Source organism: Choloepus didactylus, chromosome 11 (assembly GCF_015220235.1).
Source record: "Choloepus didactylus isolate mChoDid1 chromosome 11, mChoDid1.pri, whole genome shotgun sequence".
Lineage (NCBI taxonomy): Eukaryota > Metazoa > Chordata > Mammalia > Pilosa > Megalonychidae > Choloepus > Choloepus didactylus.
This window is the reverse complement of record NC_051317.1, coordinates 19,892,443-19,918,075: the sequence shown is the minus strand read 5'-3', so window position 1 is coordinate 19,918,075 and position 25,633 is coordinate 19,892,443. Positions and strand designations below refer to the sequence as shown.

The 25,633-nt window shown below is 41.2% G+C and overlaps 1 protein-coding gene across 2 annotated transcripts in view; it reads left to right on the top strand.

Annotated features, from left to right (window-relative positions):
• The window catches only part of GRIA1 (glutamate ionotropic receptor AMPA type subunit 1), a 344,465-nt gene that overhangs the window by 277,667 nt on the left and 41,165 nt on the right, over window positions 1-25,633 (top strand). For both annotated transcript variants that reach the window (XM_037798914.1, XM_037798912.1), the window contains exons 12-13: window positions 18,205-18,403; window positions 24,369-24,616. In XM_037798914.1, coding sequence (XP_037654842.1) covers window positions 18,205-18,403; window positions 24,369-24,616 — 447 coding nt within the window. The remainder of the gene's footprint in view (window positions 1-18,204; window positions 18,404-24,368; window positions 24,617-25,633) is intronic.

The window sequence follows — 25,633 nt, the reverse complement described above, 5'->3', positions numbered from 1 at the left end:
GGTCGCTGGTTCATGCTTTCACTTACAAAAGCTGAACTCCTGGCATCCTTTCATTTCCTCTGACATCCTCATAGTCGATATAAATGCCCATTGTGGTTCCAGAGTTACCACCTAGTTAATTCCAATCTCTTTTCCGGCTCCTTCATTTTTCTAATTGAGAGAGCAGTTTGTAAAACTTCCTACACTATCATTTTGTGCCTACACCTTCTGTAATTAAACTTTTCTTGGAACACAGCCATACATATATGTTTACATATCATCTATGGCTGCTTCCACACTTCACTAGCAGAGATGAGTAGTTGTGACAGAGACTCTAATACTACAAAGCTTAAAGTTTCTACTGCCTGGCCTGTTACAGAAAAAGTTTGTCACCCCCTGGTTTACAGTAACAAATCTAAGCTGCGAGATTAGAAATACACATTAAAGGAATTGCAAGGAATCCTGATCAGTGATCCAGACAGGAAACACCTACCTGTCAGGAACTCACAGAATGGTCCAAGGAAATCCCTACTATCTTCCATTAGCATCAAGGTATGCATTTAATGACACATTTAGTACTTTGTTAACAGAAGAAAAAAAACAAAACATCATTTGCAAGAAGAGAGAGCTTGCTGCCAGCATCCAACTCCCAGACCAAGTTAGAATTCACCCACCCAGCCGATGTGAACTGTCATTTGAGCATCTGTCCTCTTTCATAGCCCCTGTCCCATGGATCACTAAATCCTACCACTTTGATCTCTTCATTTCTTCAGTCAGCCTGCCCCTCCAATTTCTGAGGATTATACTTGTTTTCTACCCATCATCTTCATGGTTAATGAATAAATACCATAGTAATAATCAACAAATAATTACAACAGTGTGGTTAGTACTGTAACAGAGTAATGACAGAAGTGTACTGGGAACACAGAAGGAGATGCTCAGTGCTCTGCTGGCATAGGATGAGGAAGTTTACAGCAGAGATGATATCCCATCACTTCCTGCTTTTTACCTCTATCTAGTATGCCTTCTCCCATCCTCACCCTGTTCTGCTTGAGGATCTTCTACTCATACTTTGAAACCTAGCACAAGTATTTTCCTCCTCCAACAACTTTCCATGATCTTTTCAAGCAGCATAATAAGCAACATCTCCTGTGTTCCCTCAGTGCTGCTAAGGGAACTTGTCACAAAAGTATTTCAGATAGTACTATAATTGCTTTATGATATTGATCTAAGATGGTGATGACGGTTTTACTGAGGGCTGACTATGAACCCAACACTGTGCTAATAAGCACTTGAGAGCAATTCAGGGGGTCTGACACCCAAACTTATATGTTTTGTTTTGGTTTTGTTTTTTAAACTCAGTTATATTGAGATATATTCACATACAATACAATCAGCCACAGTGTACAATCAACTGTTCACAGTACTATCCTACAGTTGTGCATTATTCACCACAATCAATTTTTTTATTGAGATTGTACACTTTGGATCTTTGGATAATTGTATGGTATGTGAACAATCACTTGCCCATGGTACCACCATACAGCTGTGCATCCATCACCTCAATTTTTTTTTTCAATTTTTAGAACATTTTCATTACTCCAGAAAAGAAATTAAGACAAAAAAAGGAAATGCAAATCCTCCCATACCCCTAACCACCCCCCTCAATTATTGACTCATAGTGTTGTTATGGTACATTTGTTACTGTTGGTGAAAGAATGTTAAAATACTACTAACTGTAGTACACAGTTTGAAATAGGTGTATATATATATTTTTTCCTATATGCCCCTCTATTTTTAACTTCTAGTTATAGTATCATACATTTGTTCTAGTTCATGAGAGAGATTTCTAGTATTTGTACAGTTAATCACGGCCATTGTCCAACAAAAGATTCACTGCTTTATAACAGCCCCATCTTTTAACCTGCAGTGTTCCTTCTGGTGACATACATGACTCTGAACTCCCACTTTCCCCCACATTCACACACCATCAGCACTGTTATTCTCACAATGTGCTACCATCACTTCTGTCCATTTCCAAACAATTAAGTTCAACCTAGTTGAACATTCTGCTCATAATAAGCAACCACTCCCCATTTTTTAGCCTCGTTCTATATCCTGGTAACTTATATTTCATGTCTATGACTTGATATACTATAATTAGTTCATATCACTGAAACCCTGCAATATTTGTCCTTATGTGTCTGACTTATTTCACTCAATATAGTACCGTCAAGATTTCTTCATCAACCTGTTTTTTTTTAAGATGGTTCTGTTCACACACCATACATTCTGTCCTAAGTAAACAATCAATAATCACATATTTATGTATTCACCACTATTACCACTATCTATATAAGGGCATCTCCATTTCTTCCACAAAGGAAGAGGAAGAGTCAAAGAAGGTAGAGACACAAAAGAAAAGGAAATAAGAAAGAAAAAACAAAAAACATGACAGCTAGGAAGCAATAAAAGGGAAGATAGCATTAAACTAAAGTAGAATAAAGAGTCAGACAACATCACCAATGCTAAGAGTCCCATACCCCTCTCTTATGTCTCCCTCTTAAATGCATTTAGCTTTGGTATATTGCCTTTGTTACATTAAAGGAAGCATAATACAATGTTTCTGTTAATTATAGTCTCTAGTTTGCATTGATTGAATTTTTCCCCCAATACCACCCTATTTTGAACACCTTGCAAGGTTGACATTCATTTGTTTTCCCTCATGTAAAAATATATTTGTACATTTTATCACAATTGTTGAGCACTGTAGGTTTCACTGACTTATATAATCCCAGTCTTTATCTTTCCTCTTTCCTGCTGGTGTCCCACATGCTCCTAACCTTCCTCTTTCAACCATACTCACAGTCATCTTTGTTCAGTGTACACTGCTGTGCTACTATCTCCCAAAATTGGTTCCAAACCTCTCACTCCTGTCTTTTCCTTTCTGTCTGCAGTGCTTCCCTTTAGTGTTTCCTGTAGAGCAGGTATCTTGTTCACAAACTCTGTCATTGTCTGTCTGTCAGGAAATATTTTAAGCTCTCCCTCATATTTGAATGACAGTTGTGCTGGATATAGGATTCTTGGTTGGCAGTTTTTCTCTTTCAGTATCTTAAATATACCACCCCACTTCCTTCTTGCCTCTATGGTTTCTGCTGAGAAATCCTCACATAGTCTTATCATGGAGTGTATGTGATGGATCACTTTTCTCTTGCTGCTTTCAGGATTCTCTCTTTGTCTTTGACATTTGATAATCTGATTGTTACATGTCTTGGTGTAGGTCTATTCAGGTCTGTTCTGTTTGGTGTATGCTGCACTTCTTGGATCCGTAATTTTATGTCTTTCATAAGAGATGGGAAATTTTCATTGATTATTTCCTCTATTATTACTTCTGCCCCTTTTCCCTTCTCTTCTTCTTCTAGGACACCCATGACACATACATTCATGTGTTTCATATTGTCTTTCAATTCCCTGATATGTTGCTCATATTTTTCCATTCTTTTCCCTATCTGTTCTTTTGTGTGTAGGATTTCAGATCTGCTGTTGTATGTCTCCACTGTTACTTTCATCTCTTGTGTTGTGCCTTTCATACATAGATTCTGCCAGTTGTTTTTCCAAACTTTCAATTTCTACCTTATGTTTGCCCAGTGTTTTTATAGCCTTCATCTCTTTTGCCATATCTTCCCTGAAGTTTTTGAATTGATTTAGCATTAGTTGTTTCAATTCCTGTATCTCGGTCGAAATGTAAGTTTGTTCCTTTGACTGGGCCATAATTTCATTTTTCCTAGTGTAGGTTGTAGTTTTCTGTTGTCTAGGCAACTGGTTTCCTTGGTTACCAAATTCAGGTTTTCCCAGACCAGAAGAGGCCTGAGTCCCAGAAGGGGGAATAATTCAGTGTCAGGTTTCCCTGCAGGTGTGTCTTAGAAGATTGACACACCCTATGAGGCCTCAAGTCTCTGTGCTTTTCCTAATCTGCCCAGCAGGTAGTGCAGGTCAGCCTATTGCTCCTGACTATGTAAGGAGGTGTTGCCCCCATAGTTTCTGTTTTGGCTGTTTTCCCCCAGGCTCTGGGGTTTGGTTCTGAATGGAAGGCTGATAATAGAGCTGGGCACCACCTCCTTCCTCTTAGGAAAGATACACCCCCTAGAGAGTTATCATCTGCATTTAAATAGGTTCTTTGTCTCTCTGACTCTGCTATCTCCACCCTTGTCTGGGTCAGAGGGCTGTGAACTGAAAACAGCTGAGGCTTTCTCCACTGAGCTGCTCAGGTTGAGAGAGAGAAAAAAGGACAGGAAGCTCCCTTTCAGGGCCAGTCCATGGTCTCCCAAGTTTCACCCATAGACCAGAGATAGCACTTCGTCCTCTGGGCTCCCCCTCCCGGGACAGAGAAGTCTTCTGGCTCTTTAAGGTCAGTTGTCATGAAAAACCTCTCTCTGCTTGTTGGGGGGCTGTAGCTTATATTGAGCCATCCTCATTTGTTAATTAAAACCACAGTTGGAGCTGGACTGAAATATATTCACTTGTTCAGAGAGTGCTGCTCTCTTCCACAGCAAGGCTTTGCAGTTCGGGCTGCCACGGGAGGAGGGAGCTCCTAGCTCAGGTCTGCAGTTTTTTCTTACAGATTTTATGCTGTGATCTCATGCATTCCTCCCAATCCAGGTTGGTGTATGATGTGTGGACAGTCACAGTTTTCCCCCAGCAGTTATTCCAGATTATTTACCAGTTGTTCCTGGTTGTTTATTAGTTGTTCCAGGGGGACTAACTTCCACACCTCTCTATGCCATCATCTTCTGTTGTCCCACCACCACAATCAGTTTTTGAATATTTTCCTTGTGGCGGGGTGGCCAGTCCTCTGTGTGCTGGAACTTGGACACCTTGAAGTGGTGCATTGTGGTGGGTGCGGCTCTGAGGCCCCAGCAGCACCTCTCAGGTGTGCAGTGAGCCCAAACCTATGTTTTTAATCACTAGTCTACACTGCTTTCCCCCATTTTCTCCATCAGATTGAGCTAGTGAAAGAGAGAAACCATGCTGTATTGACTTTTATATTCATAATGTCCCACAGTGCCTGGTTTACAGGTATTTAAGAAATATTTATAAAAGGAATGAATAAACAGTTAGATGAGCAGAATTCTAACGAGTCTCATCCCCTGGTAATTCAACCAAATTCTGACCTAGACAATACTATGAGGGGATTTTGTAGATGTAATTAAAACCCAGTTGACCTGAAGATGCAGAAATTATCCAGGTGAGCCTGACCAATCAGGTGAACCCTTTAAAAGCAGAGTGTTTTCTCTGTCTGGTGGAAGCCAGAGAGATTTGACACATCATTGCTAGATTGAAGATGGAGGGAGCCACACTGTGAGGAATGCAGGCAGCCTCTAGAAACTGAATGCAGCCCCCACCTGACAGTCAGCAAAGGAAATGGGGACCTCAGCCCTTCTATCACAAGGAAGTGAATTCTGCCAACAACAGTAAGCTTGGAAGAGGACCTGAGTCCCAGACAGGAACTGCAGCCTGGCCAACACCTTGATTTCAGCCTGGTGAGACCCTGAACATGGAATCCAGCCCTGCCAATCCAGACCTCTAACCCACAGAACTGTGAGATAATAAATGGGCATTATGGTAAGCCACTATGTTTGTGGTAATTTGTTATGCAGCAACAGAATGTGAATACAAAGTTTTCCAATTCTTTGAAGGTGTTGGTGATCAGACTGTGTCCTTTGGATCCCAAATTTCCACTGAGTTTTACAAAAAAATGAATGTTGGCTGTGATGCAACATTTTAGAGGAGTCTCGGGTTGAAAAATCCATACCCATCCACAAATGAGCTGGTGTTTGGTACGAGAGGAAATGTTCTGCAGTCCTTCATATTTCTACAGGAACTATGAAGTCCTGGCTTCTGTCCTAGCTCTGCCATTGCCCCACTGTGAGACCCTGGGCAACTCATCTTCATTCTCCAAAATGCATTTTTTTTCATCTGTAAGATGGGAATATTCACTCCTTTCCCATCCATTTCATTCATTTATAAATGAAGTTCAAGGAAAATAATGTGTCCAATAATCCATATAAGTTGTGACCAATTCTAGAAGAACATAAGGGAGTCCCAGATTGCCTAGGGAGATTAGGGAAGAACTATGCCAAGTTAAGAGGCTAATAACATTCAGGTGACTAGGCAAACCTCCAAGGGGTTCAGATCACAGCTGTTCCTTCCCTATGGAGAAAAGTGCTGCTTTGCCCTCTGGCTCCCTAGGATAATAATCATCATAAAAATAAGTCATCTTGCTTCAATGGCACTTTTCAAAGTGCTTTCCCCTGTACCATTTTATTTTAATTCCAATAGCTTGCATCAGTTAAAGAAGAAGAATAGACTAAGAGTCGGTGGTGGTTTGGCGCTGTATGTGCCCCAGAAAAACAAGTTCTTTAATCCAATGTGAGCCCATTCTAAATAGGGCTTTTTGATGAGGTTACTTCAGGTAAGTCATGGCCCACCTCAATTGTCACATGGCCCACCTCAATCAGGATAGGTCTTAATCCTATTACTGGAGTCCTTTATATGTAGAATGAAATTCAGACAGAGAAAAAGAAGTCAGAGGAAACAGCCAAAAGTTGAACATCAATAGAACCCAAATGAAGGGAGAGACCAGGAGATGCCACCATGTGCCTTGCCATGTGTCAAGCTAAGGACAAGGAGTACTAGCAGCCAGTTCCAGAATGCCACTATCTTCGGGAAGAAAGCATCACTTTGTTGAGGCCTTGATTTGGACTTTTTCCTAACCTCAAAACCATGAGGAAATACACTCCCATTGTTTAAGCCAACCCATTAAATGGTATTTGCTTGGAACAGCCAAAGAAACTAAAAAATAGTCTTTCTAGTTCTGAAAGTTCTGGTTTTTAACCATGAAGTAGGGTAAGTCTCACCCATTAAACAGAGGAGAAGACTGAGGCCCAACTGGGCAGGTGACTTGCCAAGACTATGGGGCTGGTCAGTAAAGAGCAAAGGCTCTCATTCCTAGTCCTGGCCTCTAATAACTCCAGCTCCTTGTCTCTGGATATGAGGCTGGAAAATACAGAATTCTGTATTAGAAAATAAAACTAGGGGAGTTGAACTGACCTGAAGAGGGGGTGGGGGAGGCTGCTTCACACTCAAGTTCCTGCCTCATGGATCAGATGCAAATAAGGCATCAGAATCATGTCATATTTTGAAGAAACTCTTCTCCCATCCCTCCAGTTCTTCCACTGATGACATTTTCTGGCTATAAATCAACAGAATCCTTCTTTGGTATCTTCATTAAATAGGTGGGGATGTAGAGAATATTGTACAGGGCAAACTGTACTGAACACCCAGCAGATAAATATTAACTAAAAAAGAATGGAGGAGAGACTTCAGGAAGATGGTGGAATAAGGAGAGGCAGAAATCATGCTTCCACCAGAAACACCCAGAGGACAGGCAGAAATTGTCCAAAGCAGCAGTTCTGGGGCTCAGGAAACCAGGGAAGGACCATTGCAACCTACAATGAAGAGTTGGACATAGAAACAGAAAAGCTACAACTGAGAGTGCAGTGAGTGAACTCTACCAGGGCTCCTGGAACCCATCCTCCATCCCCAAGGCCAGCAGCTTTGAGTCTGTCTGGTTCTTGACTAGCAGGTGGCTGCAGACTGGAAGAGGCAGGGAAGCTATACCCCCAGGAAAAGAGGGGCATGTGGCATAGTCCTAATCCAACTGTTGGCCAATGAAGTTGACCCTCTGGGTCCTGCAGCCTTGGACCTTTCTACACAGGAGCCTGGGACACCCCCAGCTCCATGATTTCCACACACAGAGAAACTGCAGCAAGTGACTGGACTCCAGTGCAACTGCTGGCACCCATCCCCCACTCCTGAGGCCAGCAGCTTTGGGTTGGCCTGGTTCTCACGCCACTGGCTGTCAGGGTCTGGGAGAGACAAGGAGGCCCCTCCCACAGGAATGGAAGGGGTACATGGTACACTCCTGATCCAACTGTTGGGCAGTGAAGTTGACCCTCTGGGTCCCTCAGCCTTGATCCCTTACAGGCAGGAGCTCAGGGTTCCTGCTGTACCATTATTTCCACACACAGAGAAGCTGAAGTGAGTGACTCAATGCCACAGCTCCTAGTGCTCATCCTCCACCATCAAGGCCAACAGTTTCTGGTCAGCCTGAACCCTGCCCAGTTTGCTGCTGTGTACTCAGAGAGTTGGGTAAGCCCTCCCAAGGATGGGTGTTGGGAACAGAGGGGAATGTGACACAGTTCTGATTCAACTGCTATGTGGCAAAATTGGACTGTGAAGTCCCACAGCCTTGGTCCTTTCCGGACAGGCACCGATAGCACTGTGGGGCTATTGTTTCTACCTGCCTAAGAAACAGAGAGGACAGAGGGCTAAAAAAATAACTTACCTTTGTAAAGCTGTGGGAAACAGGCTGCTGAAGAGCACCATCTGCTTGGAAGTCTGGGAAAGTGCAGTCTTGGAAAGCTGCTTTCCTGACCCTTTCTCTCTTCAGAGCCCTGTGGAAGTGGTCTGCACCACCTGTGTGGAACCCTGGCCCTGTTTTGGCTGGGAAATACAAAACAAGTGCCAAAGAAGACATTCAACATAAACCCAATCAACAAAACCTTAGACAAGAGAGGGAAACCAACTTACAAAATAATCCTATCAAGATAATCAAATGCCCTGATACCAGCAAAAAATTATAAGACACACTAAGAAACAAGAAGATACGCCCAAGCCAAATGATCAAATTAAGAAGCTGGAGGAGATATAGAATTTGGAGCATCTAATCAAAGTTGTTTAAACAAATCTCCTGAACAATTTCAATGAGATGGCCAAAGAGATAATGGATATTAAGAAGGCACTAGGAGAGCATAAAAAAGAATTTCAAAGAATACATAGAAAAATAACAGATATTACAGAAATAAAAGACAATGTAAATGAAATTAAAAATATATACTAGAGGGAAGTCCAGAAGATGGTGGCTTGGAGAGGAGTGGAAGGTAGTTAGTCCCCCTGGAACAACTAATAAACAACCAGGAACAACTAGTAAATAATCTGGAATAACTGCAGGGGGATGAACATGACAGTCCACTCATCATACACCAATCTGAATTGGGAGAAATGCCCAAGATCACAGCATAAAATCTTTAAGTAAACACTGCAGACCCAAGCTGAGAGTCCCTCCACCCACAGCTGGAGATGCAAAGCCTCACTGTGCTAGAGAGCAGCACTCTCTGAACAAATGAATATAGCTCAGCTGAGCTCCAACTGGGGTTTTAATTAACAAACGTAGACTGCTCAATACAAACTACAAATCCCCAACAAGTAGACAGAGGCTTTTGGTGACGACTGACCTTGGAGAGATGGAGGACCTCTATGGGAGGGAGGGGAAGCACAGAGAACCTGGTGCTATCTCTGGCCAATGGGTGAAACTGAGAGGGGCCACAGACCAGCCCTGAAAAGGGGCTTTATGTCCTTTTTTTAGCTCAGTGGAGAAAGCCTCAGCCATTTTCAGTTCCCAGCGCTCTAACACAGAGAAGGGTGGAGATAGGAGAGGCAGAGAAACTATTCAAATGCTAATGACTTCTCCCTAGGGGGTGTATCTTCTATAAGAGGAAGAAGGTGGTGCCAAGCTCTACTACCCACCTTCCATTCAGAATCAGACCCCAGAGCCTGGGGGAAAACAGCCACAGGCCACACCTCCTTACACCAGTCTGGAGCTACAGGCTGACAGGCACCACCTGCTGGGCAGAAAAGTACAGTGACTTGAGGCCCCAAAGGGTGTATCAATCTTCTAAGACTCACCCTCAGGGAGATGACGTCATGCTACTGCCTCCTTCTGAGATGAGAGCCCGTTCAGATCTGAGAAAACCTGATTCCTTCCTAGGCAAGGAAACCAGATGCCTAGAGAGCAGAAAACTACAACCTACATTAAGAAAAACAAAGTTATGGCCCAGGCAAAGGAACAATCTTACACTTCAACTGTGATGCAGGAATTGAAACAACTAATGCTAAATCCAAATAGTTTAGGGAAGATATGGCAAAAGAGATGAAGCATATAATGAAAACACTGGGCATACATAATGTAGAAATCAAAAGTTCGAAAAACAACGGGCAGAATCTATGGAAATGAAAGGCACAACACAAGAGGTGAAAGACACAATGGAGACATACAACAGCAGATATCAAGAGGCAGAAGAAAACACTCAGGAACTAGAGAACAAGACACCTGAAAGCCTACATATAAAAGAACAGATAGAGAAAAGAATGGAAAAATATGGGCAACATCTTCAGGAATTGAATGACAACACAAAATGCAGGAATGTACATGTCATGAGTGTCCCAGAAGGAGAAGAGAAGGGAAAAGGGGCAGAAGCAATAATAGAGGAAATAATCAATGAAACTTTCCCATCTTTTATGAAAGACATCAAATTACAGATCCATGAAGAGCAGTGTACCCCAAACAGAATAGATCTGAATAGGCCTACACCAAGACACTTAATAATCAGATCATCAAATGTCACAGACAAAGAGAGAATCCTGAAAGAAGCAAGAGAAAAGCAATCCATCACATGCAAAGGAAGCTTGATAAGACTATGTGTAGATTTCTCAATAGAAACCACAGAGGCAAGAAGGAAGTGGGGTGATATAGTTAAGATAGAGAAAAACCACCAACCAAGAATCCTATGTCCGGCAAAGCTGTCTTTCAAATATGAGAGAAAGCTTAAATATGACAGACAATGACAGAGTTTGTGAACAAGATACCTGCTCTATAGGAAATACTAAAGGGAGCACTGCAGACAGAAAGTAAAAGACAGGAGTGAGAGGTTTGGAATATAGTTTTGGGAGATAGTAGCACAGCAATGTAAGTAAACTGAATAAAGATGACTGTAAGTATGGTTGAAAGAGGAAGGTTAGGAGTATGTGGACACCAGAAGGAAAGAGGAAAGATAAAGTTTACAAATATGTTTTTACATGAGGTAGAACAAACGAATGTCAACATAGCAAGGTATTAAAACTGGGGTGGGATTGGGGGGAAAATACAATCAATGCAAACTAGATTCTGTAATTAACATAAACATTATATTATGATTCCTTTAATATAACAAAGGCAATATACCAAAGCTAAAGGCATATGGGGGGGGTGGGGGACATAGGGGAAGGGTATGGGACTCTTGGCATTGGTGATATTGTCTGACTATTGTGCTTTAGTTTAATGCTATCTTTCCTTTTGTTGCTTCCTAGCTGTCAGGTTATTTGTTTTTTCTCTCTCTTTTTCTTTTGTTTCTCTACCTTCTTTGACTCTTCCTCCTTTGTGGAAGAAATGGAGAGGTCCTTATATAGATAGTGGTGATAGTGGTGAATACGTAAATAGAGGGATCCATTGATTGTTTACTTAGGATGGAATGTATGGTGTGTGAACAAAACCATCTTTTAAAAAAATGGGTTGATGAAGGAAACTTGAGGGTACTATATTGAGTGAAACCAGACAGACACATAAGGACAAATATTGCAGGGTCTCACTGATATAAACTAATTATAATATGTAAACTCATAGACATGAAATGTAAGTTACCAGGATTTAGAATGAGTCTAAAGAATGGGGGTGGTTGCTTATTATGAGCAGAATGTCCAACTAGGATGAACTTAAACATTTGGAAATGGACAGAGGTGATAGTAGCACATTGTAAGACTAACATTGCTGAATGGTGTGTGAATGTGGTGGAAAGGGGATGCTCAGAGCCACATATGTCACCGGAAGGAAAGCTGGAGGGTAAAAGATGGGAATGTATAAAACAGTGAATCTTGTGGTGGACAATGTCCATGATTAACTATACAAATATTAGAAATCTCTCTCATGAACTAAAAATGTATGACACTAGAAGTTAATAATAGAGGGGCCTATAGGAAAAAATATATACCTATTGCAAACTATATATTATAGTTAGTAGTATTTTAACATTCTTTCATCAACAGTAACAAATGTAGTATACCAATACTATGAGTTAATAATGGAGGGGGGTGGTTAGTGGTATGGGATTTTTTTTTTTTTTTTTTGGTCTTTATTTCTTTTCTGGAGTAATGAAAATGTTTTAAAAATTGAAAAAAATTAATTGAGGTGATGGATGCACAGCTGTATGATGGTACCATGGGCAATTGATTGTACACTTTGGATAAAATATACTAGAGTCATATTTGAAAGGGTAGAAGAAATGATTAGTGAACTAGAAGACTCAGCAATCAAATTCGAACACACAAAAGAACAAATGGATAGAAAATGGGAAAAATGTGAGCAGGGATTCAGGAAAATGATTGACAATACGAAGCACACAAATTTACACATAATAGGTGTACCAGAAGAGAAGACAAAGGTGTCAGGAAGAATATTTGAGGAAATAATGGCCCCAAATTTCCAAACCCTTATAAAAGACATAAATATGAAAATTAAAGAAGCCCAGTGTGCTCCAAATAGTTTAATCAGCATAGACTCACTCCAAGACACATACTAATCAAACTGTAACATGCCAAAGAGGAGAGAATCCTGAAAGCAGCAAGAGAAAAGCAATTCACCACATACAAGGGAAGCCACATAAAGCTAAACGCTGACTTCTCATCAGACACCATGGAGGTGAGAAGGCAGTAGTGTGATATATTTAAGATACTGAAAGAGAGGAATTACCAGCCAAGAATTCTTATCCAGCAAAGCTGTCCTACAAAAATAAGGGAAGGCTTAAAATATTCATAGATAAATGAAAGTTGAGAGAGTTTGTTAACAAGAAACCTGCCCTGAAAGAAATACTAAAAGGAGTTCTGCCAGGTAAAAAGACAGGAGAGAGAGGCTTGGAGGAGACTATAGAAATGAAGATCATCAGAAAGGGTAACTAAAAGGATAAAATGAGGGGAAAATAGACATGACAAATATAAGTCAAAAACCTCCCAACAAAGAAAAGCCCAGGACCAGATGACTTCACAGGTGAATTTTACAAAGCATTCCAGGAAGAATTAATGCCAATTATATTCAAACCCTTCCCAAAAATTGAAGAGGGAACAGTACCTAATTCATTCTATGAAGTCAATATCACCCTAATACCAAAGCCTGATAAAAAAACCATAAAGAAAATAAAACTGCAGACCAATTATCTCTAATGAATATAGATGCAAAATCCTCAATGAAATACTTGAAAATCGAGTGCAACCGCTTTTAGAATTATATACTATGACCAAGTGGGTTTATCCCAGGTATGCAAGGATGGCTCAATATAAGAAAATCAATTAACGTAATACACCACATTAACAAATCAAAAGGAAAAAACTACGTGATCATCTCAATTGATGTGGAAAAGGCATTTGGCAAAATCCAGCATCCTTTCATGATACAAACACTTCAAAAGATAGGAATCGAAGGAAACTTCCTCAATGTGATAAAGGACATCTATGAAAAACCCACAGCTAACATCATACTCAATGGTGAGAGACTGAAAGCTTTCCCTCTAAGATTGGGAACAAGACAAGGATGCCCACTGTCACTACAGTTATTCAAAATTGTGCTAGAAGCAATTAGGCAAGAAAAGGAAATAAAAGTCATCCAAATTGGAAAACAAGAAGTAAAACTTTCCCTATTTGCAGACAATATGATCTTATATTTAGGAAGCCCCAAAAAAAACTATGACAAAGCTACTAGAGCTAATAAACATGTTCAGCAAACTGTTGTGATACAAGGTCAACATGCAAAAGTCAGTAGTATTTGTATACACTAATAGTAATGAGCAATTCAAGGAAGTAATCAAGAAAAAATTCAAATCAAAATAGCAACTAAAAGAATCAAGTATCTTGGAATAAACTTAACTGATGATGTAAAGGACCTGTACACAGAAAACTACTAAGCATTGCTAAAATAAATAAAAGAAGACCTTAACAAATAGAAAGACATTCCTTGTTCACAGATTGGAAAGCTGAACATTGTAAAGATGTCAATTCTGCCCAAATTGTTCTACAGATTCAAGGCAGTACCAATCAAAATTGCAACAGCCTCCTTTGCTGAAACAGAAAAGCCAATTATCAAATTTATTTGGAAGGGAGGGAGGCCTTGAATAGCCAAAAATTCTTGAAAAAGAAGAATGAAGTGGGAGGACTCATTCTTCCTGACTTTAAAGCATATAAAGCCTAGTGGTCAAAACAGCATGGTACTGGCATAAAGGTAGACATATTGATCAATGGAATTGAATTGATACTTCAGAAATAGAACCTCAAGTCTATGGTCAGTTGGTTTTTGACAAGGCTCCCAAGTCCACTCAACTGGCACAGAACAGTCTCTTTAATAAATGGTGCTGGGAGAACTGGATATCCATATCCAAAGAATGAAATAGGACCCCTATCTCATACCTTTTACAAAAATTAACTCAAAATGGATTAAAGACAGTACCATAAAAATCCTAGAAGAAAATGTAGGGAAACGTCTTCAAGATCTAGTGATAGACAGTAGTTTCCTAGACATTATATCCAAAGCACAAGCAGTGAAGGAAAATAGGACCTCCTGAAAATTGAATATTTCTGTGCTTCAAAGGACTTTGTCAAAAAGATGGAAAGGCAGCCAACTCATTGGAAGAAAATATTTGGAAACCACATATCTGATAAGGGTTTGATATCCAGAATATAAAAAGAATCCTAAAACTCAACAATAAAAAGACAAATAACCCAATTTAAAAATGGGCAAAAGATATTAATAGACATATTTCCAATGAGAAAATACAAGTGGCTAAAAAGCAAATGAAAATATGCTCATCTTCACTATCTGTTAGGGAATGCAAATCAAAACCACAGTTAAACATCATTTCATACCTAATAGAATGGCCACTGTTAAACAAAAAGGGAACTACGGGTGTTGGAGAGGATATGGAGAAATAGGAAAACTTATTCACTGCTGGTGGAAATGTAAAATGGTACAACCACTGTGGAAGACAGCTATCTGAGGAACTGCCAAACTAAGTACAGAATTGCCCTATGATCCAGCAATCCTGCTATTCAGTATATACCCAGAAGAACTGAAAGCAGGGACACAAACTGACATTTGCACACCAATGTTCATAGCAGCATTATTCACAATTGCCTAAAGATGGAAACAATCCACATGTCCATCAAGCTATGAATGGATAAACAAAATATGGTATATACATACAATGGAATCTTATTCAGCAGTGTGCCAGTTTGGATGTATTATGTCCCCCAAAACTCCGTGTTCTTTGATTCAATCTTGTGTGGGCAGATGTATCAGTGTTGATTACATTGGAATTCTTTGAGTCACATCTCCATGGAAACAATCAATCAACTGTGAGTGAAACATTTGATTGGATAATTTCCATGGAGGTGTTACCCCACCCATTAAGGATCGGTCTTGATTTAATCTCTGGAGTCCTATAAAAAGAACTCACAATGAGAAGGACCTCAGTACAGCTGTAAGTGACATTTTGGAGAGCAACTGAGAGTGACATTTTGAAGAGAAGCTGCAGCCAAGAGAGGACAAAATGCCCCAAGAGCAACATTTTGGAGAATGCCATTTTGAAACCAGAACTCCAGACCAGACACCAGCCATGTGCCTTTTCAGCTAACAGAGGTTTTCCGGACACCACTGGCTTTCCTTCAGTGACGGTACCCAATTGTTGATGCATTACCTTGGACACTTTATGGCCTTAAGACTGTAATTGCGTAACCAAATAAACCCCCTTTATAAAAGCCAATCCATTTCTGGTGTTTTGCATAAGGCAGCATTAGCAAACTGGAACAAGCAATAAGAAGGAATGAAGTCCTGAAGCATGCAACAACATAGGTGAACCTTGAGGACATTATGTTTAATGAAATAAGTCAGAAACAAAAGGACAAATATTGTATGATTGCACCAATATGAACTAATTATACTGTGTAAACTCATAGACATAGAATCCAGACTGTAGGTTATCAGGAGATAGAATGGGGCTAGAGAATGGGAAGTGGTTGCTCAATATGTACAGAATGTTTAACTAGGTTGAATTTAAATGAGTGAAAATGAATAGAGGTGACAGTAGCACATTATTGGGAGTATAATTAACAGTACTGAATTGTATGTGAATGGGGTTGATAGGGGAAGTTGAGAATCATATGTATCTACAGAAGGAAAGCCAGAGGTTAAGACATGGGGATGTATAACTCGTTAAATCTTGTGGTGGACGATGACTGGGATTAATAGTACAAACATAAAAAATTTCTTCCATGAACTAGAACAAATGTTTGAAACTATTACAAGGAGTTAATAATAGAGTGGTATATGGGAAAATGTGCACCTACTGCAAACTATGGACTATAGTTAACAGTAATATCTTAATATTCTTTCATCAATAGTAACAAATATTGATACTTTTATCAATATTTTATCAATACTAGGGATCAGTGATGGGGGGATAGGGGATACGGGATGTTTTGGGTCTTCTTTCTCTTTTCTTTTCCCGGAATAAGGAAAATGCTTGAGTATTGATTGTGGTGATGAATGCACAATTATGTGATGATACTGTGAGTCACTGATTGTATACTTTAGATGGATTTTATGATGTGTCAATATATCTCAGTAAAATTGCACTAAAAAAGGAGAAAAAAAAAAAGAGAATGAAGAAGGAGCCTTAGGCCTGGAACCCTCTTGGGAAGCCTTTGACAACCTAGGATAACCTAGCTGGGTCTCCCAGGACCATAATGACAGAAAAGGGAGCAGCCATCCTGAACACTTGGTTTGAGGCCATGACTCTAGACACTTTGGCCATAATCAGCTTTGGATTCCCTGACCCTGACAACCGTTCCTGGTATCTAAAAACCAATGTGAATAGAGCCACCAGGTTATGAGAGAAGCTGCATTCATGCATTCATTCTATCTTAATATGAAGCATCTATGAACATTCTTTTCCACATAATGAATAATATTAATATTTGGATTTCTTGAACACTGTCTGCCTAGAGTGAAGAGGAGTCACCATGAGGCTGAGACTGGTTGGGGTGCACAGGAATATGGAATAACACAGAAAGGGTTCACAACGGTTTAGAAAACAGTGTGAAACAACTAAGCAAGCAGGCAGGCTTGGGCACTGTTCCTAAGTCATGTGGGACCTGAGACTTTTGAGTTTCTTTATAAAACTCAGGCATTGGGTTGGGGATTTCTTTGGTTGTTAACTATTAGGCTCTGGTTAAGCAGTCTTACCTATCAAAGACCCCAAGCCTTAGGCTGTCAGAGCACAACTGAGAAGGGGCTTAAAGGCACAGTAGCTCCCAGTGACACTTCCTTGATGAATTGAGAAGGCAAGAAATGGAAAGCAATTAAGTTTATCACCATATGATTCAATATTATTTGATGCCAATCCGTCCACCATGTAACATCCAAAATCATCTTCTAGTCTCTTTGGGATGCCTTGTACTTGAAAATCTGCAAAGAGGTCACAGCGGGACTCTTGACTAGTCATGTTTCCCTTCATTGTTTTGGGCATTAAAAGGAGAATAAGACTCTATTCAAGGATAAATTTCTCATCTCTTGTGTGACTGCTGTATTTGACAGTTTGATCCCCATCAAAATATCCTTTGTTTTCGTTTTAACCACTTTTTCTTTCTCTATGGCAGAGGGGAGAATTGCATTTGTATCCCCTGGCAACACTTCCCAAGAGGGCTTGGCTTATAGTTGTTTCCACTGTATCTCCAAAATATTCTCCCCTGACTTCCTTCTAGTCCATCCCTTTGGTGGCCTCTGTCAGCCAGGAGGACCATAATGAGAAGGCAGTCTGAAAACCTTTCTGGACATGATCAAATGTGTACAAATGCATGTGCATTCTTGTTTGTATGAACAAACACTAGTGTATATGAAAGTACATTTGAAAGTATATGTATGCTTTTGTGAGTTTGTGGACAAGTGTTTACACATCTTTGTCTTCGTTGGTATGTGTCTTGATGTGTGTGTGTGAAAGTGAGTGTGCATATGTGCCCGGGGGCTTTATCACCCCCCCAAGGGCAGCAACCCCACAGGTCCTTATTCATGATAAGGAACGGAAAGCAGAGGAGAATCTTTCTAACATTTGAATTCTCACATCTTACTGATAGAGGAGAAGGGTGCAATAGGGCTTGACAGATGTGCTGAAGGGGCTCAGGTTGGCTCTCAGCCCTCCCCACATCCTGCAATTGATGTACATGCTTCTGATGTCTCTTCCCTCTGGCCCGCAGGTCCCTGTCTGGCCGCATTGTTGGTGGCGTCTGGTGGTTCTTCACCTTGATCATCATCTCCTCATATACAGCCAACCTGGCTGCCTTCCTTACAGTGGAGAGAATGGTGTCTCCCATAGAGAGTGCAGAGGACCTAGCGAAGCAGACGGAAATCGCTTATGGGACACTGGAAGCAGGATCCACTAAGGAGTTCTTCAGGGTAAGGACATCCTATGTCTCAAGGCACTTTCACAAAAGGGCACTGCAATTGTCATTAAAATATCCTTCTCATTAAAAAGCATGTGCATACAGGTAGCCAGGGCAACTCCCTGAGTTCAAGTTAGGGAAACTCAGAATATTTCTCAACTTTCTGCAGATCACTGAGAAAAGAGCTGCAAAGCCCCAACATTGATTTAGACCCTTGTATATGCCAAACTGAGCCATGTTCTCTCAGGGCTACAAAAGATCCCCCTACAATTCCCTATCTGCTCCCACCAGAACCTTGCAGTCTAGTTAGTAATCCTTTAGGATCTGCTTAGAGACAAAGTCTGGACTTGATGCCTTTGTGTTCCCTTGTGTCTCACAGTAGGAGCTCAGTATTTGTTGACTTGATGAATAAGGAGATAGTATATGGAAAAAATAGCTGGACTAAGAGGTCCACTAAACAGTTCTAGGTGAGAGAAAACGTGGAGAAGTAGAAGTGCCAGAAATGCGTGTTGGCAGGGGGCAGTGAGCTAAATCAGAGGAGCTCATAAGCACAAGCTTTTGGGTCATACAGACCTGGATACAGAAACTGGCTCTATCCCTTCCTGTTTCTGTGGCACTTATCCTTTTGGACACCATTTCCCCATTTATAAAATGAGGATAATAAGGTCTATCTCAAAGACGTTATCTCAAAGTTGTTATGAGATTAAAGGAGATAAAGTCATCTAAAATGCAAAAGAGAACAAAGAACAATGACTGACCACTCCATTTACCGTTAGGGTTGCTGGGAGGAACAGGCATCCGGGAGCTATTGTGAAGAAAAGATAAGAATGGCAGCCGTACAGGGCAGACCGGAAAACATTTCTAGGCATCATAAAACTAGGTTATTCTGGGAGAGTAAGTATATTCTAAGCAAAGAGAACAACTTGAACAAGTGGCCAGAAGCAGGAAAGTGCCTGTGATTCACTGGACTTTGAACAAACAGCACATGGAACTACCATGTGTTGATCAAATCAAAGTAATAAACAGTTGCTCTTATTTGCTTAGCACCTAATTTGAACCAGGTCCTGTGCTTAAAAACACTTGGCATGAATTATCTTATTTAATTCTCTCGTTAGTAACGAGCTAGGGATCATTGTCCCCATTTTATAGATGAAGCTCAGGTCTAAGTGTTAAATCACACAGATAATAAGTAACAGAAGAACAGAGATGCAAGCCCCTGCATTGCCTCAGGCAAGAGGGTGGGGCTCCCCTGCACACTCAGTCTGGCTTCTCACTGGAACTTCATGGAGCAAACTCTGGGCCCTGAGTAACACCCTATAATATATACAGTATATACAGTAATTATATATATACAGTAATAATATAGTTTCTTGATCATGAGCTCTGTGTTCTGTACAGACAGCAAGAAAAGGACCAGAGTCTCAACTCTCACTGATCTAGCATCCAGGGCTAAAAGCATGTCCTTTAAACATATTGGAGCAAGAAAGAGCCTTCAAGGTCATGTGGCCTGAGCTCATTTTAGAAAGGGATGGTACTTGCTTGAGCCCACCCAGCCAGATAGTAGAAAAGCCACTTGTAATCTCATTACAATTCTCTGAAGTTTTTAGCCTGCAAGCAAAGTGTGAAGAAGGTACCAGATATTTGTCCATAAATCCAATCTTATGTTCCATCCCCAGCAGATACAGTTGGGAAACCACCTGGTTCCCTTCACAGTGCTCTCATCTACCAGTTGTACCGCATATCACAGTCTCCAAAGCACTTTCACATCACATATAAATGGTCTTATTTATACTTTACCTATGACCTAAGGTGGAGCAGGGATTATGACATCCATTTTATGGATAAGAAATTCAGATTCAGGGAATGCATGATGCAAGTGTCAGGGGTGGGTACAAAATCTGTTTCCTGACTCCAACCCACTGAACCATATTGTATTAATGGGAGTGGGGTGATTAACTGATAAATGAGTTCAACTCTCTGCTCCCCAAAAGCAATGGCATCATAACAGGATTCTCCACAGCCCACACAAGCCCAAGGCTGTATCTCCCTGGGTGGGAGTTAAGGCCATTTTCTCCTGGCATCTGCTCTGTAAAGGCCCAGCTCATCTGGACATAGCCTACTGGAGAGGGTCTTCCACTGAAAGGCACCCCCACACCTGCATCTTTCACCCTGATCCCATGCCCAGCTGGCCTTTTTACATGTTTGCAGTACCCTTAGGTTTTTCCTCTAAATATCTTGATTTTCACACAGTCATTATTAATAAGCACATTTTCTCATATTTGGTGGACTTCCCATGAGGCAATAATCCCATATTTTCTGTTCATTTTTATTTTACCTTCCAGCTTTTTATAGGAATCATCCCCTTCTTGACTCCCTGGCTTCTACTACCAATCCAGTGCCTTCTCTTCAGCAAGTAGAAATTTAGCCCTTGTAGCCTCTCTTAGTATGCTTTATTGTCTAATCTCATATCATTTTGGTAACCTTTCTGAACTGCAGACATTACTCCAGACCATATCCTGTAAGACAGAATCCTTAGCTCCTTTTCTCCTTCAGTAACAAAAAGGTTATCCATCAGATTCTCATTCTTACTGCTTTGTAGAATCAGAGAATTCTGTTATTCGCAAGGTAGTTGGAGCTGTGGACACATGTAGCCCAACCCTACCGTTTCGTAGTTGGGGAGACTGCAGCCCATAGAATCAAATGGAAATGCCCTAGCTAACCTGAGACACAGTTAGGACTTAAGACTTGAAGGTTCTCTGTTAATAATGGTGTCAGTTAATATACTGCTGCCTCTTGTCCACAGTACCAAGTTAGGAATCTGAAACAAAGGCAGTCAGTGTACTACAAATGCTGTGGCCTAGCGGGAGATACTGCATACATAACAAATGGGTTCTAGTTCACATGCTCACTTGCTTGGTAGTGGCTGCCAGGAGTTCCGTGCTACCCAGGCACATTCCGGCTCAGTGAGAATACCTTGATTGATATCAATGTCTGCCATGGATATAGCAAGGGAAACTGGTACCAAGTCAGCCATGGATTTGGCATCCCTACCCTAAAGTAAAACCTGCATAAAGGCATAACTGTTAGCAGTAACTGTACCACTTATAGAATGCACTTCACAGTTTTCTCAGACTCTACACAGCAACACTTTGCAGTGGGCACTGTCATCACCATTGTCAGGAGAGGAACACTAAAGCTCAGAAAGGTTATGTTACTTGGCCAAGGTCCCGCAGCCAGAAAGTTATATAGCCTAAAGCAAGAGAGGAAGCTGGTTGCCATGGAAGGGTACCAGTGTAAAATCAGGAGACCTGGGTTTTACTCCTGGCTCTGCCACTACCAAGCTATGTGACATGGTACAGCTCATTGCCACGTTATGGACCTCAATTTCTTTATCTGTAGAAGAACCCTGATACAGGAATGATAAGACGTGTTCCATCATCCCTTCTGGCTCTGTCACTCTGACATTTAGTTACCTCACCAGGACTTTGGTGGGTCAGGAGACAAGGTCACCTATCACCTCCATCAGGCAGAAGATGGGAATGGTAAGACAAGAATTCTACCACAGTCTCTGAAAATGCTAGCTTTGAATCCCCATGGCAGCACAGAGCATTTTGGCAACCCCAACCTAGAGTCATTTACTCCTCTATCAGCAGTTTAATTAAGATATGTGAAGGGCCATGGTTGCTGCAGATGATAGGAGAGATCCAAGAACAAATACCCAGAGTATGCTTCCAATCTTCCCTTCCACTCATCCTACCTTCGTGCTCCCAGAGATTAGGATTTCCTGATTCATCCGCTCTGAGCAGCTGTGAGCACAGCCTTGGCACTCAGGGCACTGGGGTGAGGTTGAGAGGATGTATTAATTTTCGGCAGCCCATTACCCAGAGGACTCCTCTGCTCTGCCTGTCAGCAACCCCATTCCCTGCTGTGTCCAGCCTGTCAGGTCAAATCGCATCTTGCAATTGCCCTGCTGTGTGTTTTGTGCCTGGGAGAGCATCTGTAAATCTGGTCACAGCTGAATTTATACATTTCCCTATTTCTGGTGAGAGAAGATTAAATAATATCCTAGAGGCTACGATTGCTTCTAGGTACTTTCTCCCCTAACCTTGGAATCCTCCCTCCCTTTTCTCCCTTCTTCTTTTTCACATTAATGTTGTTTGAAAGATATATCTTCGTGTAAAATATCAAGCTATTCCAAGCTAGCAAGGGCCTTAAAAATTACCATACCCAATCTTCTTATGGTACAGATGGGGAAACTAAGGCTGAAGGGATTTTCCAGAGACAAACCATGAATTACAAACAGAGCTAAACCCCAGGGTTTTTCACTCTCAATGTACTTTCCAAATGGTGAACCATACTATGAAACAAATGATCTCATTTATCTGGTTATGGACTTTTAAACATCAATTAAGACTTACTCTACCCAATACTTCCCTGAAATTCCCTTGAGACCTAGAATTTTCCTGGGCCCCAAATCTCTCTATAGATCAGTTGGCTCAAATGATGATTTAATTGTCTATAAATATCTTGCCAACACTTGATGTTGATATCAAGGAAATAAACCTGGTATTTGTACACAGAGGAAAAGGACTTACTGTATGTATAATAATTTATGCCAAATAAGTCTTTAATTTATATGTTGGCCAATAGATTATATGTTGTATGACTCCAGTGGTAACTGTCTTTAAAACAATAGTCTTGTGTGTGTTTAACAATTGTCCACTTACAAAGCATTTTCAAAAGCCAGACTCCAGTATCCCCAAATACATCTCCCCCTTGGAGAAAGGATGCCCTTTGAAAATGAGTACCTTAGATGAGAGGGTTGAGCTGTGGTCCTGGACCACGGGCCCTGAGGACCTACTGTGTGCAAGGTACTCATTTAGACTCATTGAAGAACCTGGGGAAGGAATGATAGCTCCCGCTCTCTGAAAGCTTCCAAATACTTGAGACCTACACACAAGAAGGGATGACTTAGAATCCCAGCAGTCTAGTCTGGCCATCCAGTGAGTGACTCAGATAAGGTCCTACAGGAATATCAGCCCACACAGTCCTCTCTCTCAAAGCAAGGGCCAAACAGGCCATCTGGATCAGAATCACCTGGGGGCACTTCTGGAAAAGCTTTATTCTAGGCCCCACCCCAGACCTGCTGCATCAGAATCTCTTAAGGTTAGAGCCAGAGAATCTGCATTTTTACAAGCTCTGTACACAATTCTGGTGCCTAATAAAACTTGAAAACTATTGCCCTTGGAACTGAGGTGGGTTCAGAACACGTGGGACGTATTCTGGTCTGTGTAATGGCGGGTAGGACTTGGCTGGACAGAAACAGCATTATCAAGTGGTGTAAACTGCCTAAGCAAAGTCCCAAAGGAAGGAAGGTCCAAGGAGAGTGCCGGAGGAAATTAAGAAAGGAGTTTGGCTCAATTGGAAGGCTTTTGAGGTGTGGCAATATTTGGTCCTAAGTTTTTAGCTTCTTCAGACAAGACTTTACATTCTCAGGTCAGACCTTGTAATCTGGGATGACTAGAGCTTAGCACCCTGGATCCAGAAACTCTGCAGTGTTGCCTCCCAAAAATGAAATCATATTCCACCAATAATCAGTGCTCCACTTCTTCTGGCTTGTATAAATGTGGTCTTATTGAACAATAGATAGGCCCTTTAATGTCTTTAAAAGCAAGAGAGGGACCCAGTTTTCTTATCTCTCCCCATATTTGGGATGAATATAATTACTCAGCAGTAATTAAAAGATTCTGAGCCATTCTGTTCATTCTGTATTTGCAAGATATTTGTGCTTTGGAACCGACTGGTACTAATTAGAACCTCTTATTTTGCAATCACTCATAATTTGTTTCTTCCTGAGCTAATCTCACTCATGAATGTGTGATCAAGCTACACTCAGCTCTTCATTACTGTATGTGTGCCAACCCCAGTTCCGAGCACAGCCAACACTTAATTCTGGCTCTGTTTCTGTCCCCTGCCAGAGGTCTAAAATTGCCGTGTTTGAGAAGATGTGGACATACATGAAGTCAGCAGAACCATCAGTTTTTGTGCGGACCACGGAGGAGGGGATGATCCGAGTGAGGAAATCCAAGGGCAAATATGCTTACCTCCTGGAGTCCACTATGAATGAGTACATCGAGCAGCGGAAACCCTGCGACACCATGAAGGTGGGAGGTAACTTGGATTCCAAAGGCTATGGCATTGCGACACCCAAGGGGTCCGCACTGAGGTAAGTAGCCAAGATTGGCGTCTTTGGTACTCCCTTTCCCCTCCCTATCTCAGGAACGAAGCTGCTGTGTCTGCCACATGGCACCAGTACTGCAACATGAGCTGTCAAGAAGTCCCTTCTTCAATGCCTTTGGGCCTGGGAGAATCCAGCCATCTGTGACCTTCATCCCTGAGGTTGGAATTTGACCTGGGGTCCTCAGCTTGCTCCACTGTTGCTGCCTGTGTGTTCTTCCCCACACCTCTCCTTGCCCCTCCGAGTGTGTTAAGTCAGTGGACCTTGTGTTTTTGTCACACGATCTGTATGTAACACCTCATCCTTTACCAGACAGCCCCACATCCAGCTAGGCCCCGGTTCTCTAGCAACCTGGATTCTTTGATAAAAGGTGGTTTGTAATGTTTGTCTCAAAAGAAACATAAACACATGGTCCAAATGAAAAATCAAGTAGTTTAAGTCTGAGACGCTGGCAGTGAAAATGGAAAAAAACACTTAATATAATGAGTGGCAGCACCCATTCTTTCTTAGACACTGATTTCTTTAGCAAAATACAGGTAGTTCAGTAAAGAAGTAAATGGACTTTACTTTCAGATAAAGAAGCTCTGGTGTTCATTCTCAATGGCTAGGGTTGAGTTCTGTAGATTTGGAGTCAGAAGGTCTATATTTAATTCTGGGATTATTGTCTTATGGAGGGTAAGATACATGATCTCCCCAACCTTTAGTTTCCTCATTTGTAAAGGCAAGATAGACGTCTCAACCTTTTCTAGGTTCAAGATGGTTGCAAATTCAAATGGGAAAATGTACGTAGAAGGCAACTGAAAACAGTATAATATGAGGTCACCTGCAAGATATTATGTCAATAAGAAAGGAATTTAATAATTTTAGGAAATTTTAAGTTCAAGGGAGGGTAAGAAATGTTAATAAAAGTTGCAAAGGGATGGAGAAGTGTTCCTGGCCCATCTTGATATGACACCCAGAACAACCTCTGTCTCCAGTTCAGTCATTCACTTCAGTAATATTGGG